Here is a 17,936-nt window from a genome sequence, read left to right as displayed (position 1 = left end):
AGCCGGTGGGTGAGGGGGACCCGCCACCGCCGGTCCCCGCCCGCGCCGCGGCTGGGGCGGGGGGTGCCGGCTGCGGCCCCTCGGGTGCCTGGGACCGGCGGAGAGGCGCGGCGAGGGAGCCGCGTCTTGTCCCCGGTCCGGGGCGGGGACTCGGAGGCCGCCTCCGCCCCTGCCCCGCGGGATGCCCACCCGGCCTTGGCCTTGCTTCGGCGGGAGTCCTGTCGCGGGGCGTCTGTCGGCGATAAACCCGCCTGCGTCGGCGACGGGCCCGCCGGCCTGGGGTCACCGCTGGTGTGCGTGTGTAGTTAGGGTAGCCACCTCTGCGTTCACATCCTCAGAAATGCGCAGCAGCGTTGTTAACGTTTTTTTTGTTTTTTTTTGTTTTTTTGTTTTTAACGTGCTGGTGGTAGGCGAGGTATTCGTCTGAGAGAGAGAGTTGCTGTGTAAACGCTGAAGGTTGAGACTAGAAACCAAGGTTTCAGTTCTCCAGTTAACAGCAGATAATCTGAGTAAACCCGAAGATACTCTGCAGCACAGAACCTGCTCCCTTTCCTGTGTGAGGGGGCTGTTAAGTGAGAATACAAACACGTGAAGCTGAGGGAAACCCAGAGAAGGTGCTGCTGGGTTGCCAGTAATCCAGGGGTTGCTGCCAGGTGAAGCATATGGTCCCAGTGCTGCAGGCTTATACAGCTGTGTACTGCTTAGATCTGTTCAGGATGCACATGGAACGGAGATAAAAAAAAAAAAAAAATGGTGCATTTGGATGAATGTGAGTTTAATACAGTTTCAAAAAAGAAAATGTAGTACAGAAAAAGTAATAGTTGCGGCTGTCTGCATGAAGCACATAACTGTATTTAGAGCTCTTAATTTATACTTTATTCAAGCAGCTTTCCAAAAGATGGATTTCTGTACAAAATCAGACACCGATAACACAGTTTTGGCATGTTTGAGACATAGTTGAAAGGCCACATTTTCAGTTCCTGCAAATGGAACAATAATCATCATTTAAAACACCTAAGATTTTAAAAACCTTGACTGAATACTCCTGTCTAGCATGAGGCAGTGCAAAACTTAAAATATGAAAAATAATTTATAATTGAAAATTATTATTATACCTTTCAGTACTCTAATATTAAAGTCTTGTGACTAAACAGTGTTTTATCATATAGAAGGGAGGCCCCTAGAAGGGCAGTAGAGAATCTGAATAAAAGAAGCGGTGTAGAAGTAAAACAGCAAAATCGTTCCAGGAGAGTTTAGGAGTATCAACATGTGCTGGTTACGTTGATCTAAAATCCCCTTGAATCTAAACCAAACCTGTGGATTCAGAATCCTGTAACTGCTCAAAGATTCGGAAAGTAAATGATTCAAGTCAAAATGCATCTTCAGAGTTGAAGTTGTTTGCAAGTTTCCCTTAGCTTTTGACTCACAAGAACTCTGCAAACAGACATTGGAAAAACTTTGGCTTTCAGTTTGACTTTGGCATGCTGTTTGGCTCTTGCACGCTAGTTACCTGTTCATATTTACTGTAAATAATGACTAGAAACCTAACCTACAACTAGACGGTTGAAGTAACTTCTGGAAGGGTTTGTTTCCTTTTCTTCCCCCCACCCCCTTAAGACTTTTTGTCTTACGGGATTTGTTTGCAATCTGCTCGCTGAAGCTCTGAGGCAAGTTTGCCAGATCTGGGACTGCATCATCGTTCTGCACATCTGGAAGTGGTTTATGGGCTCTCATTCCTCCAGTGCGGCATCTGGACTCTGCAATTCCTCAGCAGCAGAGGAAAGAAAACCAGCACAACTCCAAAATAAACTCTGAAGAGTTTGAAAAAAGAGTTGAATCTTAAAATTGTTACTGTGCCCTGTAAGGCCCTTGTGCGTGCAACTTCAAAGGAGGATGATGATTAAGGAAGCTTTGGCAAGAGTGTTTGCAGCTGTGGGCTATCAAGGATCCGAGTAAATATCTCTACAATTCTTCAGGAGAGACGAGTCCTGAATACTGTGCTGCTTTGAAGAGGTAAAAAAGACTAATTATGTAGGAAATATCTGAGCAGTAATGTCACTGTTTGTGAGCTTTCCCTTCTACAGCCCCTTGTTCTGTTACAGGATTTGGCAACTGAATTGGGGACTGCCAGGCTCCAGGAATTAATGTCTACAGTCAGGAAAAATTGAGTAAATATTTGCAGGGGAACAAATATTCTTCTTCTTTCCTTAAAAATTAGTGGGTAATCAGTCTGTGTTTCTGAGGTTTAGGAATGCTGTAGTTTTAGAACTCAAACTTGTAAGAGAATGTCTGAGTTTGAATTTCAGAGTTTAAAATGTGGTTCAGTTTATGTTGATTTAATAATTTCTGAAGATATCATAAGGCTGTGCTTATCCAACTTTCATCTTGCAGTGATCGTCATTATTGTTTGTGACTGTCATTACAAATCCTAATTAAAAGATAGTAGGAAGCTTTGATGAGATCAGTGGAATATTGCTACTACCTGAAGTGGGGTTAGAAAGTTACTCCCAAGAGTGTAGAGGGATTCTGTTGTCTCTCTGCTTATCTAAACAAGTAAACATTTTTAATGGATAAGACGACAGTACTTGTGTGTAATGCGTGAGAGAAGGGCTTTCTCAGCAGTGAGGTTTTTTTGACTGATAAGCTTGATTTCCTCTCTGTGTAAATTAATGCCGCATGAAGAGAGCAGGCTGCTGGAATGTAGATAAGTAGTGCAGATGTGAAAGGACTTCCAGACATACTCCTCTCACTGTGATTTAGTCATCTGTTGGGACCTAAATACACGTGAATATAAATTGTTTGTAAATAAAGCTTCTTTTTTTTTTTTTTTTTTAGATATTTTTATTGTAACTTAACTTGTTAGTTGAAGTAGAGACTAATGTAGGATACCGCCTGAGCATTATCCTATGAGCACTGAGCATTAACCAATGAGAGGCAGTCAGTTTCATGACTCAGGTTTCAAGAATTCTTGCTGTTCCATCTGTCTTCTCAAGGAGCTGGAATAAACTTCATTTTTATATGTGCATTATAACCGTCGTATATCCTTATCCGTGCTATAATGTGTCCATATCTGTAGGTATGGAAACAGGAAAAAAATGTTTCTGTCCTACAGAAACATACAGCTACCATATTATAATTTAGATCACTAAGTTGTATTTCCCCCTCCCCTGCCACAACTTCTGCAGCTGTTTTTCTACTGTTGTTTTATTATTTTTATTTTCTCCATAAACAGTAGTTTTGTGTCCAGAATTCAAGTGAATGTTGTATTTCCCATAATCCTGGATTTTAGGGATTATGTTCTGTCCTCTCAGGCATAAAGTCATGGCCACTCTTGGGCCTGGTTTAGAAGTAGGGAATACTACCTCATTTTCTTCAGCATCACAAAAAATGTGCTTAAATACAAGCCACATTGTACAAACACCCACCTTACTGTTAGTGGAAGGATATTGTTGTTAGAAGATATTTTCACTATTGCTCTGAAATTTTCTGAGAGTCTGAAAGACACTGTTCTAGTATAAGACTCCTATACATTTGGGAACATACTTCAGCAAGAGATTACTATTTGTGTTTGTTATTATGTCTTAGGTGAGGTCAGAGATAAATATATATGTATTTACAAATTGCATCAGTGCGTATTTAATACTTCTTTGCACATTACTTTAAAACGTGTTTAAAAATCTTAGTTATTACTGATGTAGGTGATTGGATAGAATTTATTAAAATGCTGTTGTTTTCAACCTATTAGTAGCTCAAATTAAAATATGTAATAGTTCTAGCCCAGAATAGTAGTTATTTGTTCCAAAAAGGTTACTTACAAAGGTAGAGTTCAGTTTTACTTTTACCAGGTCAACAGTAAAGTTTGATGGTGCAAAACCTTGTCCCTGAAATAACTAACTAGTATTCGCTGCTGGTATTAATGATTTTTCTCTTTTTTTTTTTAATATTATTTTTTTATTTTTATTTTATCACAGATTACAGTTCTCATCCAACAGGACACATGGCTCTTTTAAAGAAAAGTAAGAGAGATTAAAAACATTTGAAAAACATGCTTTCAAAAGAATACAGAAGTGTCAAATGCAGTTCCTCATGCAGCTGTTGTCACAGTTGCATGCAATTTTATAGTTCTGATTTTGCTAAATTATGCTTAAGTATATGAATAAGCCTTTTCCTGTTAAGTCAGATAAGTATGGCCATAAATCCCATTAATTTAAAATTACTCACTACTTTACTGCATGAGACTGGGGGGGTCTGGAATTTCCCACTAAGAGCGCGGGTAGCTGCTGGTTTCATGTGGGTTGTGCTGTGAGAACTGAACGTGGCTTTTTTTACAGAACTCTGCATATCAATGCTGTTCATACTCACAATTGAGGTGTGGCCCTGGGAAATTTGGGTTCTCATCAGCTGTCAGGGTCAGTGACTGAAAATTGACTGCTGTGTGCCTTCAGTTATGTATGTTTACCAATTTCAATTTATTCTCATGCCCAGTTGTGGCCAGTTGGCCTTTTTGATTAAAATAGTTCAAAACTTTGTTCCCTTTGCTCTTTTGTACACCTTAAATATCTTTTATGGTGGTGCAAAGGTAACAAAGAACTCCCATCATCAAAGTCACTGTTGATGATGGCAGTGTATTCCTTCCCTGTTGCACTCAGTGAACTGTCCTGGTACCTGCTCATGGTTAGTTTATGTTGAATAACTTCAACTTGTACAAGACAGTCTGGTAGGAACTGTAAATCAGAATATACAGTAAGGTGTTGGCTGTTGCATGCTCTGTTTTGATTTTACTAATTAAAGTAACCGTGTCAAAATGGTTTTGTATTTTCAAAGATTTTGGGGCACTTCTGGTTTCAGTAGCATGCTGGGTTTGTTTTTCTAGGTTTTTTTATAGATTTGCTCAAATACACCTTGAGGATCTGAACAATGGAATCAAAAAAAAATACCTCCCGTGTTTGAAGTTTTATCAAGGAATTGTGAGAGAAGGAAAGGGCTAGGTAAAAATAATTAACTCATTAAGTCCTCTGATGATAAACAGATAGCAAACTAGCTGAGAAAATAAAGTTTTAGGCTCCTGGTAAAATTCAGAAATGTGAATTTTCTAGTATAGATAACCCATATATAATGGGATCTTAATGATTTACTGAGCAGATTATCCATGAAAATCAGGTAGATGGAAATTAGTGTAATGGGGGAGAGATAGTGTTATGTTTTTAACATAAAATTTTTGCTTGATCAAATAATAAGAGAATTTGATAAACACAGCAAATACAGGTTATGATATGTAACCTGTTCTGGTTGCAAATTGGAATTTTTTTAGAGAAGGGTACTTGGGAATTTGCTATTATACCGTTTTAACAAATTATCTCTTGTTTCAGTTAACCAGATCTTACTGTTACTTCTTGTTTTAACCGTGTGCGCCATTTTGTATAACAAAGTTCACCAAGTGCCATCTACATTAAAGAATGAAACAGGTAAATGACTTGTACTTCTGTTTCATTATGTTCTTGTTTTATACTCCTTATCTCTTAATTTGAACAGTGCTTTTTGTCTTACTGAATTCTGTTTGCTCTGCAGTAGATGAGCTACTCTCACTGTTGCATATGGTCTGGGATGCGGAATCTTTTGCTTCTGAATTACTTGAGTAAAATAGTTGGAGATCAGTAGTAATGACTAAGAATTGTCATTCTGATTAAAATTTTTATCGAGATGTCACTGATGTAGATGGAAACTGGAGTACATGCTTATTTGTGCTAAACATTATTGGCGTTGACAAGTGATAATAAACTTGGATCACAACTTGCCCCTTCGGGAATGTTCTTGGCCTACCTGTTCATTTCACATAGATCATCAAATCTTGACATAATTTACAGCAGAAGATTTTGCTAGAATTTTTATAGTGACACAAACACAGTGGGGTTGATAAGGTTGGACTGATACTGAATGTCTGTACTAATAGCTTATTCACTGTTCCAAAGATAAACAAACTCTGTCTCTGTCTAAACCATTTTTTTTGTATATTTTTGTTGGGGCTGTTAGGAGTTTAATGGTTACGTTTTAATCAGTATAAATATATCCATATAAGTTCTGTAAGTTAATCAGTGCTAGGGACAAAAATCTTCCTCAAGAGTAATGTGAACCAATTCAGTATTGCGTAGATTTTTTTCCTTTTATCATTAGCAACTTGCTGCTGGTACAGAATTGTACACTATTCCTTTCTAGCCTGCTTCGCAAAGAAGTGAAGCTCATGCAATTGCACCATCTCTTTGATTTATGTCTTCCCTTTGATAATTTTGGAACCTATTGTTCAATTTCTACTAAATATAATTGAGAAGTAGAAGTCTCAAAGGTATTCAAACTTCTTCAGGTTACATGTGAATAAGCAGCTACATGGAGGACAGGCTGAATTGTGCCCCTGCTGAGTAGAAGATGCCAGGAACTCTCTTAAATATTCTGTTTGGAGGCATCCAACAGTCCAGTCAACCTGCAGGTAGTTCTGGATTAGCGACAGCTCGTGCTGTGTGCCTTGCCAGGTGCGGATGTGTATAGGATGTGGTAAGGAAATGGAGTGACCGTGGTATGATTTCACTGCTTATGGGGACTACATACTCATTCCTATGACCCGGATCTGACATAAAAAAGATTCTAAAATTTCTACTATAATGCATAGTTTTGTTTCTTGTAGTTGATTCAGAGAGTCCTGAGGAAATGGAAGAAGAAATCCCAGTTGTAATCTGCGCTGCTGCGGGCAGAATGGGTGCAGCTATAGCAGCAATCAGTAGCATCCACAGCAACACAGAGGCCAACATTTTGTTCTACATAGTTGGGCTGAAGACTACCATCCCTCATATTCGGTATATACTAGCCTTATTTTGTTTCATGCTGTAGTTAGGACCAAGTGGTTGTTCTCCTTAGAATGGGCATAGACTCTGGAGGACTTCCCAGGGAAAAGTTTCTCCCTTTTATTTAAGTAGCACTATTTGTAGCAATCCCCAGGATTCTCTACATGTAGGAAAAATGACTGTTTTGCTCTACACGATGCACTAACTGGTATAAAGGGGTGTGAAATAGCCAGACCATGCCCTGTGTGCCTCTCTGCCTTTTGTAGATCGGCTGCAGAAGGGTCTGTAGTAAGGTAAGTATATACACGCTTACTTGACACAATCCCACCTTGTGGCACTGCACTTACCTCTCATCTAGCACCGTGTCTTAAGCATCAGAGTAGAAAAACTTGCTGTTTAAAGATAATTCCAGTTAAGAGGGTGTGTTAATATAGTAAAATAATTAGAGGCCCAAAGAAGCTTGTAATGAAAACATGTTTGGGTGTTAAAATTTGCAAACATCGCATAAAAGAGGAGGAAGTTGTGAATCAAAATCAAAGCAGATTTCTTAGCAGTTCTCACGTCTGGCTACTGCACTTCTGTGGCCTGTGTACTCACGATTTGTGCCAAAGTGAAAAGACGTAATGAGTGGGATTCCACATGGAGTTTTTCATATCCAGTTCATCAGTAACCTAGCTAATAGAATGGAGAATGTTCTTTTTGAGACTGCAGCTGGCATGAAGCTGGAAAAGAGGCAGCAGCTATATTGAGGACAAGAGCTAAAAACAAACAAATCGTGATGAATTGGAAAAATGAACTGTAAAATGTAATGGAATTCAGTAGAGGTAATGACAAGGTAATATAGGTGGGAAGAGCTGATTGTATTGGCTCAGGGTGAGGCAAGAATTCAGTAGCACTCACCTGAAAAACTACAGAATTATGACTGATACCTGACCACACTGATTCACTGGTTTGGGTCTTTTTTAAGAACAGATTAAACAAATGTGTGCAATGGCTGTAGACATAAGTGATTCTGTCTTGGGATAGAAGAGTTTGAGTGAGCTTTCAAGGTCTCTTATTATTCTCCTATAAGCCTGTGAATTTAATACTGGAAGTACTTGCCACACACTCAATATTTCTTTTATCACTTCTTTTTTTTATCACAGAAAATGGATTGAAAATTCTAAACTGAAAGAAATAAAATTTAAGGTTGTAGAATTCAACCCTATGGTACTAAAAGGAAAAATCAGGCAAGATGCATCGCGTCCTGAGCTACTGCAGCCTGTGAGTAACTGAACACCACATAACAAGTTTTCAAGGTTTTTAATGCTTATTACAGGCTTTAAAATATCGTAGATCTCTGTTCCATTACACGGGGGTTTGTAAGACAGAGAAGCCACACTAGCTCCAAATGCTGTGCCCTCAGGAAGGAAATGTTCCTTGCAACTTGTCTGTCTTGCTGGCACCTTGTTATTTGGTGGTGTAAAGTTGGTAATTTGAATGTGCCATGTCTTTAAAAATATATTCAGAGTATATTAGAAGAAAGACCCCTATTTTTCCCTCATCCTAAATACTGTGTGCAATCTTTGTTTCCTTACCTGAAAAAGATGTAACGCCACCTGAAAATGTTTGGGTCTGTTCAGAATGGTTATTCTTGCTGTCCTTCTCTGAGCCTTTGACATTTCTAATTCAGGCAAGGAATCAGTGGGTTAAAACTGTTCAGCCTGGAAATGTGACTTCTAGTGTGAAAATAGTCTACAGAACTGAGTGGTGTGGAGGACTGAATGGGGGATGGTCGCTCACTGTCTCTTCCAATACAAGAACTAATGGCCATTAGATTAAATTAGTAGGAGTCACAGTCAGAACAAACAAGAAATGTTGCCCATTTTTCATGTGATGAGTACTAAACCTCTAGAATTCCTTGCTGAGAGGTCTCGTGAATGTAAAAATTTACAGGGATTCAGTGAGGACTGAAGTTTATATTTAGACAGATCACATCTGGTTCAGGAAATCCCTTGAGCTGAAATAGCTGAAAGCTGGGAGAATACTTGGAGCAATGTTTCTGTATTCTTGCTCTATTCTTATTTTTCACAGAGCATCTGCTTCAGACCACTCCAAAAGCAGGTGCTGGGTAAAGTGGTCTGAATCAGTATAGTTGTTCTTACTTTCTCAGTCCCCTTTCCCTCTTATGTGTTCTTCACTGCTATTGTAGAAGTTGTTATCCCACGTCTGTGCCACCAGTCGAGTCATTCCTATGGAGTGGAATGGTGACACTATTAAATTTGAAGTCTTTTGTATGATGTATGCTGTAAAAATGCGTTAGGAAGAGCATTGCCAGCAGGTCCAGGAAGGTGATCTTTACTCAGCACTTGTGAGGCTGCATCTGGAGTACTGTGTTCAGTTCCGAGCTCCCCGGTACAAGAAAGATATGGATTTACCGGGCCAAGTCCAACATAGGGCTGCAAAGATGATTAAGGGACTGGAGCATCTTTTATTTGAGGAGAGGCTGAGAGCTGAGGCTGTTCAGCCTGTTGAAGAGAAGGCTCAGGAGGATCTTATCAATGTGCATAAATACCTGAGGGGAGGGACAAGAGGCAATGGGCACAAATTAAAATATATGAAATTTCCCCTGGGCACAAAAAAAAAAAAATTTTTTTTTTTTTTTTTTTTGGTGAGGGTGGTCAAACACTGGATGAGGTTGCCCAGTGAGGCTGTTGAGTTTCCATCTGTGCAGATATTCAAAACCGCACTGGGCACAGGCCCCAGCAGCCTGCTTGGGTGGACCCTGCTTGAGAAGAAGGTTTGGACAAGATGATCTCAAAAGGCCCCTTCCAACCTAAATGATTCTGTGATGATGTGAAGGAGCAACTGTTTTGGGTTACTTGGTTAGGGCCACAGTAAATAAAATAGGGATAACTAATAATAATAATGGAATAAATATGCTAGTAAATCTGGGGTGGAGAGGAAGCAAATGATCACTGGCTAGTGCTCAATGAAGAGAGAAATTAAAGCTGATTGTTAATAGAGACAGAAGCATGAGACTACTCCATTAAACAGCTTTACCATTTAGTCTTTACCTTTTTTCTGTTTAATAGCTGAACTTCGTTCGATTTTATCTTCCTTTGCTTATCCAGAAACATGAGAAAGTAATATATTTGGATGATGATATCATTGTTCAAGGTAAGCTGTCAACCAGAAAGCAAGTTCTAGCAGAATTAAAATCAAAGTTATTGCAGCTTTTACAGTTGTTTGGAAATATTAGATACAATGGACAGTGAGGCAACTGCTAGGAGTGTTGCACTGAGGAAAACTACAAATAATCTGTTTATTTAAAGGGAAGTCTGAAGAATAACTTCTCTCCATATATCTTTTGAATAATTGATTTTGATCAAAATTGTATGTATGGATTTTCTTTGAATTGAATCTGGTCAACTGCTGAAAGATGTGGATTTCACTTAGATGCTGCCATATTTATTGTGAAATATGCGACATGCATTTCCCGCTAGTATTTGAATTCCCACAGATTCTACCGGTTCCTTATCCAGAATTGCTGTTCTTGAGAGCAAGAGGAATTTACTCAAATAAGAGGGTTAAAATTCCAAACACTTCAGATAGGATTTTGAGCATCTTCAGCTCAGAATCCATAGCAGTTTGCAGAAACATGATCAAAGATTTCAGAGTTCCTAGACAAATGGGAGCAGTTAGAAGACACTAAAATCCTGAAAAATCTTTTTTCTTTTTCTTTTCCATACAGAGAGATCTAATTAGAGGAACAATTATTTTTTTAAAGATTAATTTCTGGGTTTTTTTTTCCTCTTCTGTTTCATAGTATATTTTTTTTTCCTCTGTAGAGTCTTTGTCCTCCCTGGTTTTATCATATTGTTTTCTTTTTATTTCATAACATTTCTTAGTCAGAGTGTTGTGGTTTAACCCTGGTCGGCAGCTAATTACCACGCAGCTGTTCGCTCACTTCCTCCCCATCCCCACCCCCAGTGGGATGGGCGAAGAGGAAAGGAAGAACAAAAGCAAGAAAGCTTGAGGGTCAAGATAAAAGAAACTAACCAATACTTGTTTAATAAGTGAAGGATAAGTGGAAGAAGAGAGAAGAGAAAAAAACAAAACAAGTGATGGAAAAGCAGTCACTCACCACTTTGGTGGCTAGAGCGATGCCCATCCAGTTTCCAAGCAAAGCTGGCTAACTGTCCCCAGCCCCCCTCTTTCCCCTTTTGTTGCTGAGCACGACACTTGGTGGCTTGGAGTAGCTCTTTGGTCAGTGTAGGTCATCCACCCGGGTGTGTCCCCTCCCGGCTGGCTGCACTCCCCCTGATCTATTCACTGCGGGGGGCAGAGCAAGGGACAGGGAAGACCTTGGTGCTGTGTAGCACTGTTCAGCAAAAGGTAGAATATTAGTGTGCTATCAGCACTGTTTTTTTTTTTTTCAAAAATCTAAACCATAGCACCATATGAGCTGCTATGAAGAAAATGAGCACTAGCCTAGCCAGGTCCAGTACACAGGGACAACAAAACCGTATCACCTCTCCTTGTCCAGCATTCAAGGGATGTTCTAGTGAAAATTGCCTGTGGAAAGGACTAAGTATAACTATAACAAACTTTTTGGTGTAAGTTAATCTTTGTTGTAAGAACATTAAGATCTGTGAATTTACAGAAGACAAAGGTATAATTTTATTCTTCACTGCTTCTCTGCACCTTTTTATAGGTTTGTCTCTTTAGTGGCATATTTTAGAGCATCTGCACTTAAAGGGGCCACTATTAGCTACTTTATAAAGTAGGATTAATCTGCTCTGCCTATCTCATTTTAATTTGCAATAGACTTCACGTCACAGTTCTTCAACTTGTACGTTTCCGGTGGTTATCTCTGCTTTTTGGTTTTGTTGTTCTGTCTCTCGTTGATGGGCAACAGCAACATTTAACTCTTTGAAAGGTTCTTAAAGTCCTCGTTTACACTCCAGTTTCATGAGCCCTTTAAGCTGAGCCCACCTCTTCCTCTGCATCCCCCCTTGCACCTGCGCAGGCATTCATCAGAAATGCGGTTACTTTCAGCCCAGGTAAGTTCCCTGGTAGGAGTTGAGGCGGTGTGGCTGGGAGAAGAGGGAAGGTAGGACTTTCCCCTTCGTTAGGGGTCTCAGCTTCTGTCAGCTGATAGCATTTCTGGAGCCACAGGGTAAAGGTGCAGTTTCGCATTACAGCTCACGGGAGGCTGCGGCTGACAGAAGTGGCCTCTCCTGTCCCCAGGCAGCTCCTGTTACTTGTGTCACAGCTACAGTTGTGCAGCTGCAGAATAAGCTGATTCGGCTGGTTGACCTGGCAGAAGACTAGTGGTACCAAAAAAAAAAAAAAAAAAGAGACGTTTTGGTTTGTTTTGTTTTTAAATCTTTGCTTCAGCCAGCTGATTGTGCTCCCCATTGGGCTGTGCAATCACAGGGCCTGGGAGAGGGAGCCTGTTGTGGCAGCTGCTCCCCATGTTTTGGCTGTAAGGTAAGACTGTGCTGTCTGTCAGGTGTCTCTGCAGTGGGACAGAATGAGGCTTCTGACAGGGTAAGGAGTGAGTGGGGTTTTCAAGGTTTAACTTTGGGATCGTTTATTTGCTCATTGTTGCTTTCTGCAAAGCAGTGAGAATGAAACATACTGAACTTGGGGTGTCAGCTCAGAGTTGTTTCTCCTTCCCCCCCCTTTAAAAGCAGAAGCTCTTTCAAATCAGGAGAAAATACTTAGCAAGGCATGTTGGTCTTCAACAATTGAGTGTCCCATTAATTAAAATTCTGTTTCTTGGTGGGACAAGAGTCTTAAACCAACTTTTCCGACCAGCTGATGAGTTCAGACAAATAAATAATCTCTGCTTATTTCAGGAACAGTAGTTACAGTGTTTGCAGTATGAGGGCTGCTTTGGGTTACTAGTCTTTTAGTGAGCTCACCTCAGGCTACTGGGCCGTCTGTGGCCTTCCAAGAGAATTCATCTTGTCTGTGACCGACCCATGCCCAGCAGCGAGGCCGGTATCTGCCGGCAGTTTGGATGCAGACTCGCTCGATTGCTGCGGCAGCGCTGTGCTTCCCACCTGCCCTGAAACTGTTCTGGCACATCCTGGGTACCTGCTGGGCAGGCGATGAGTGAGGGGCCAGGCCTTACAGTATTTCCCTCCACTGGGAAGGAGTTGGGTGGTCCGCGAAGCCCGCAGGGATGGTCAGGTGTGATGGGTGCATTTCAACTGGTCAGTGCTGGGAATCCGGGTATCTTATGAGGAGGTATAAACACAATAACACCGGGGGAAACCTCATCTGTGCAAGAGATTGAAGTGGCACTTTTGTGGGACTTGAGGCTCAGAAAAATTGCCTATGCCCTCCCTCTCTGAAGGCAAGCTCTACGAATGAAGAACTTTGCAACCAGCCTTGGTAACAGTGTAATCGGCCTCTGTCCTGGCTGATTTGAGGCATTCAGACCAGAATATGGATGTATTGAATACTGGTGACAATATCTAAAGATAGATCTTAGATGTCCAGGTACAGGACTCAAATTTGAAAATTGTCCCATATTACAAAGTTCAGCCTTAATTAAAATTTGGGCTACCCCCTCAAATTGGTATGTTCATAAGTAACAGATAGGCGAACAGAAGGAATTGTATCAACTCTGTAGCAGTGAATTAGGTTTCTTACCTTTTTGACCTTTTTGTCATCAGGTGACATCCAGGAACTCTATGATACTAAGTTAGCTCCTGGACATGCCGCAGCTTTTTCAGATGACTGTGATCTGCCTTCTACACATGAAATGGTTAGAAGTGTAGGGATGCAGGTAAGATGCCGTTTTGGAATTCTAATAATAAATGTGTATTCACCCATAAATGTAAGATGATTTTATACATTTTCCCCAAAGTGAGAGTTGTATATATTTTTAAAATAGTTTTGCAATAGTTTTACAAGTAATTAAGAGCTACTTTTTGTAGCACCTCTGTAGTGCTGTGCAGAGTTGTTCCTCTGGTAATTTATGTCTCTGTTCTTTGGATTCTACTAAATTGTGTTTGGTATTTTGCCATCAGTGGATCACAAGCACTTACGGAACATCTAATGAAGACAGAATGTATGATATTTGTATTAGTCAAACTGGGAATGAAATTTAGGAAAACAAGTTTAAATGCTAATTCCTGGAGCTGAGTTCCTCAGAATTGCCAGTGAGTCCCTCTAGCATTACAGCTGTACAAGCGTGATGCTACATCACTTAGCGTAAGCTACAGAAAGACAAACACGTGGTGAGGGAAGAGCTTTATCAAACTCCCATAGAACAATACTGTGGAAAAAGGGATTCAGTAGCTGGAAGTATCCTGCCATTCTGCCCTGTGTCATATGGAAATCAAGACAGGTAACCATCATTTACAAACTCAGCTTTGGGAGTGTGTATTTAGTCTCCATGTGAGTGGTAGGGAGATGCATTTACATGTATCTTTATAGAGATTCATAGGGGATTAATCATACTTTTTTTTAATTTCTTAGAACACGTACATGGGATTCCTGGACTACAGAAAGCAAGCGATTCGAGATCTTGGCATCAGCCCCAGCACCTGCTCCTTTAATCCTGGAGTAATTGTTGCTAACATGACTGAATGGAAACATCAACGGATTACAAAACAGTTGGAAAAGTGGATGCAAAGAAATGTGGAGTATGTGTAGTAATCTAGCTTTGTACTTTACTTCTAATGTTCAGTTTACAATTGTATTTTCTGTTTAAAAGCTCTTTCAAGTTTTTTAATTCCAAGCAGTTGTTCTTTGAGATTTCATCAAGTGAAGTAACTCATGCTCCAGAATTTCCATCTGCTTACATCTGGCCAGTTGTGTACCAGGAAATGGCTACCTGGAGTTTCAGCCTCTTATTTAATTGCACACCACACTTGATCCTGAGGGACACTGAGAACACGTGGTTCTTGTGCTGGGTGACCAACCTCACTGGGGATCAAGCCACTCATGATCTTCCCTTCCTGAGGCTGGCTTAAAGAAGGATGAACATTTCCTTGTTTGTGTGGAGTCTCTCTTATTGTATTGTCAATCAAACCGTAACTGGACACCATATTTCTTAAATACCAATAGAAAACACTACTTCTTCTATAGATGAACAGAATTGGACAAGAAAGATACCTTTTTGTCATTGGCCACGAATAAGTCTTGATGCAGTAAAACAACACTGTTCATTTTTTATGTTCACTGTTAACCTGTATTTGCAAACTTGTTTTTTTTTCCTTTTCTGCAAAGGGTTACATTTAAATTTAGTGAGGTTAAACTGCAACGGGATAGCTTGTGCTATGGGACTCTGTCTGTAACTTGTTTGTTTCAGAACTCCATGGAGGAGACACACAAATGATGAGCGTGTGAAAGAATGAAAAGCCAAATGTCTTGCTCTTGTTCTGCTTATGTAACATATCCTGACAAGCTATTGCTGGGCTTTTTAAGAGTTTGAAAAAACTCCATGAGCATCACTGCAAATTTCATCGATAAAGTTGGTTTTACACCTTACTAACACATTCGTGTTCCTTTTAGGTGGATTTTGAAAAGATAGTGAAATAAATTGCTTAGCGCTTGAAACCCAGTTTTGAGGAGAGGTTATGATTTTTTTGTTCTGTAGCTTCTAAACATCTGCTGGTACTTGCCAGGTTTCTTCCTTGTGGGGCTAAGGGGGTGGCACTGTGTCCCACAGCGGGGGTGACTTCACCCAGGTGCCCACTGGTCAGCAAGGCCTCAAGCACACTGTGGCCAGACATCTGGCTGCTACTCCTCCTGCCTCCCCTTGCAGTGATTTGGATTTATCTAGCCCTGGCTTTATAACAAAATGAATAGGAAATAGATATATCCTTTAGATGTTAGTTTATACTAACTAGATTTTGGCAAAATCCGACTGCAGTTAGCTTAGGGGTCTAAAAGTTGTGGGATGGGGGAAAGGGGAAGAAAGAAGGAATGAGACACATGGAAACGTGCATTTTCTTAAGAAACCAAGCTAAAATATGTTTGATTCCTTGCTATTAACAGCTGGTTTTGCACTGTAAACTCTGTCAGCCTTGCAGACAAGCAGTGGTGTTTGGAGGTAATTGGCATCAGGTCGGGTCAGACTCCCATTTTGCTTCGTAGCAATGATTTACTCAACGGGCATTGGAGTTGCGAATACAAGCAATTAACATCATTAGGAAGGAGTATGCTGAAAATTGGTCTGTTCCAAATGATTTTGAATTTTGCCAGGATACCCCACTTGTAATCTTCTGCCTTTTGTACTAAAGGTTCTTTGATTGAGGTTTTGAACATTTTTTTCCCCTTTTGCAGGGAAAACCTCTACAGCAGCACCCTTGGGGGAGGTGTGGCAACCTCTCCCATGCTGATTGTATTTCACGGGAAGTATTCCCCTATTAATCCCATGTGGCACATAAGGCATCTTGGTAAGTTTAACTTCCCACCGTTCGCAGTTGGAACTCCAAGTGAGCAGTTTGTAAGATTCCAACAGAGGACCTCGCCTTACTTTTACCTCAGTGTGTTACTTTATACCTCAGTTCTACAGTATGAAATCCCTGCTTCCCCCAACACTTGTTAGTCCTGCTTTCTTCAGGGTAGGGCAGAATGTGGGGGTTCCCCACAGGTGTCATGATGCAAATATCTTAACGGGTCAAGCAACCAAAACAGTTGCACCCCTGCAAAAAAAAACCCAAAGCCCTAGTAGTCATTAAATTGGATTAAAAAAACGAATAAAACAAATACCAGGGACAAAGTTACATGCTCAAAGACCAGCTAACCTGTGTTGTCATAAACTATGGGAAGAATGTATGAGAGATGTGAAATAAATCAGATGCTCTCTTAGTAGGCACAGTAGAAGATGTGATGCCCGGCCCTGTGTGTCTATTCAGCATTCTGGAGGGTGTAGTACCTTTCACCTGGGAAAAAGATAATGGCTTAGCTGGTATAGTAAAATGATTTGCTGTTTTAACCCCAGCTGTGCCAAGACATTAAAAGTGTTAAGAGAGAGGAAACTTGCTGAGATTGTTTTGCCGCTGCAGCGTTAGAAGCATGAAACTGAAAAAAGCTACTGTCATACAACTGGTTGTCTCTTGTGAAACCATACTATCCGACTTCTTAAAAAAAAAAAAAAACAAACCTGAATTCCCCTCACTCTGTAGTGCCTTCCGTTATTAAAAAGTGGATTTACAAAATTTTTTTTTAATCTATCCCTGCAGGTTGGAGTCCTGATACCCGTTACTCTGAGCATTTTCTTCAAGAAGCTAAATTACTTCATTGGAATGGGAGATACAAACCTTGGGACTATCCCAGCATTCACACTGATCTCTGGGAAAACTGGTTTATTCCCGACCCTTCAGGGAAGTTCAAATTAACACGTCCTGATAGCTGATACTGAAGCCACTTGAATGCATCCATATGCTATGTTTTGCAGTATGTAATAGTTTGAGATGCAACATGTTGTATGATTAACTGATTTTAGAAAATGAAGCATTTGTTAAATATATGAAGAAACGACCATCACTTTTGCCTGCTTATGGCTGGAGAGGGAGGCTGGAGTGACAGTTACACTGTTCAGATGATCTTGACTTTCATGTAAGGTGAGGAAAGAAGTTGACTTGACAATGAAGTGTTTTCAGTAACTGTTTGCAGAGCTCTGTGACTGTTTTGCAGTGTTTCTGGGTATTACATATCCTGTAGTGCATTTCGACCCCTGTGAGCAAGATGCAAAAGCACATCCTGAGACACTGCAATACAATTTCTGATTTTATTGTGAAGCATTGATAGATTTAAGACAGATTAAGAACTTTTGTATTACTGTAAGGAAAAGAGCACCAGTTCTGAGGGAGGACACATAGAATGGCAATATTCAGTGAAACGGTCATTGTACACTTAAATGTATTTTATACTTAGATAACTGAGTAGGTGACTGTTAAGGAAGAGACCTTTCCTTTCCTGTCAAACAGGATAGCCTTACAGTAGTTATATCCTACTGTGCTACATACTCAGCAGTGCTAATTACATGCTTCTAGTTTTGTTGAAAAATAAAATTGAATTGTAACAAATCCCTGATGCAAGATACTTAGAGCACCTGCAGGAAAACATCCATGTAAACAGCAATACATGACA

General features: G+C 40.3%; 1 protein-coding gene across 2 annotated transcripts; it reads left to right on the top strand.

Moving 5' to 3' along the window:
• Nucleotide 1: 1 nt before the first annotated feature.
• GLT8D2 (glycosyltransferase 8 domain containing 2) lies at nt 2-17,872 on the top strand. 2 transcript variants are annotated; one of them, XM_009968826.3, is made up of 10 exons: nt 2-2,013; nt 3,972-4,016; nt 5,370-5,465; nt 6,677-6,845; nt 7,979-8,096; nt 9,908-9,992; nt 13,505-13,617; nt 14,313-14,479; nt 16,125-16,237; nt 17,027-17,872. In XM_009968826.3, exons 2-10 carry the CDS (start codon nt 3,998-4,000, stop codon nt 17,197-17,199), a joined length of 1,053 nt encoding a protein of 350 aa, XP_009967128.1. In that variant the 5' UTR covers nt 2-2,013; nt 3,972-3,997; the 3' UTR covers nt 17,200-17,872. The 2 variants fall into 2 exon arrangements, with proteins under 2 accessions (XP_009967128.1, XP_032863906.1); XM_033008015.2 differs by lacking the exons at nt 2-2,013; nt 3,972-4,016 and adding exons at nt 4,351-4,369; nt 6,359-6,481.
• Nucleotides 17,873-17,936: the final 64 nt, after the last annotated feature.

Source organism: Tyto alba, unplaced genomic scaffold, assembly GCF_018691265.1.
Source record: "Tyto alba isolate M040663 unplaced genomic scaffold, T.alba_DEE_v4.0 Super-Scaffold_2, whole genome shotgun sequence".
Classification (NCBI taxonomy): domain Eukaryota; kingdom Metazoa; phylum Chordata; class Aves; order Strigiformes; family Tytonidae; genus Tyto; species Tyto alba.
Note: the sequence above shows the minus strand (reverse complement) of the source record. Positions and strands in the feature narration are given on the sequence as shown.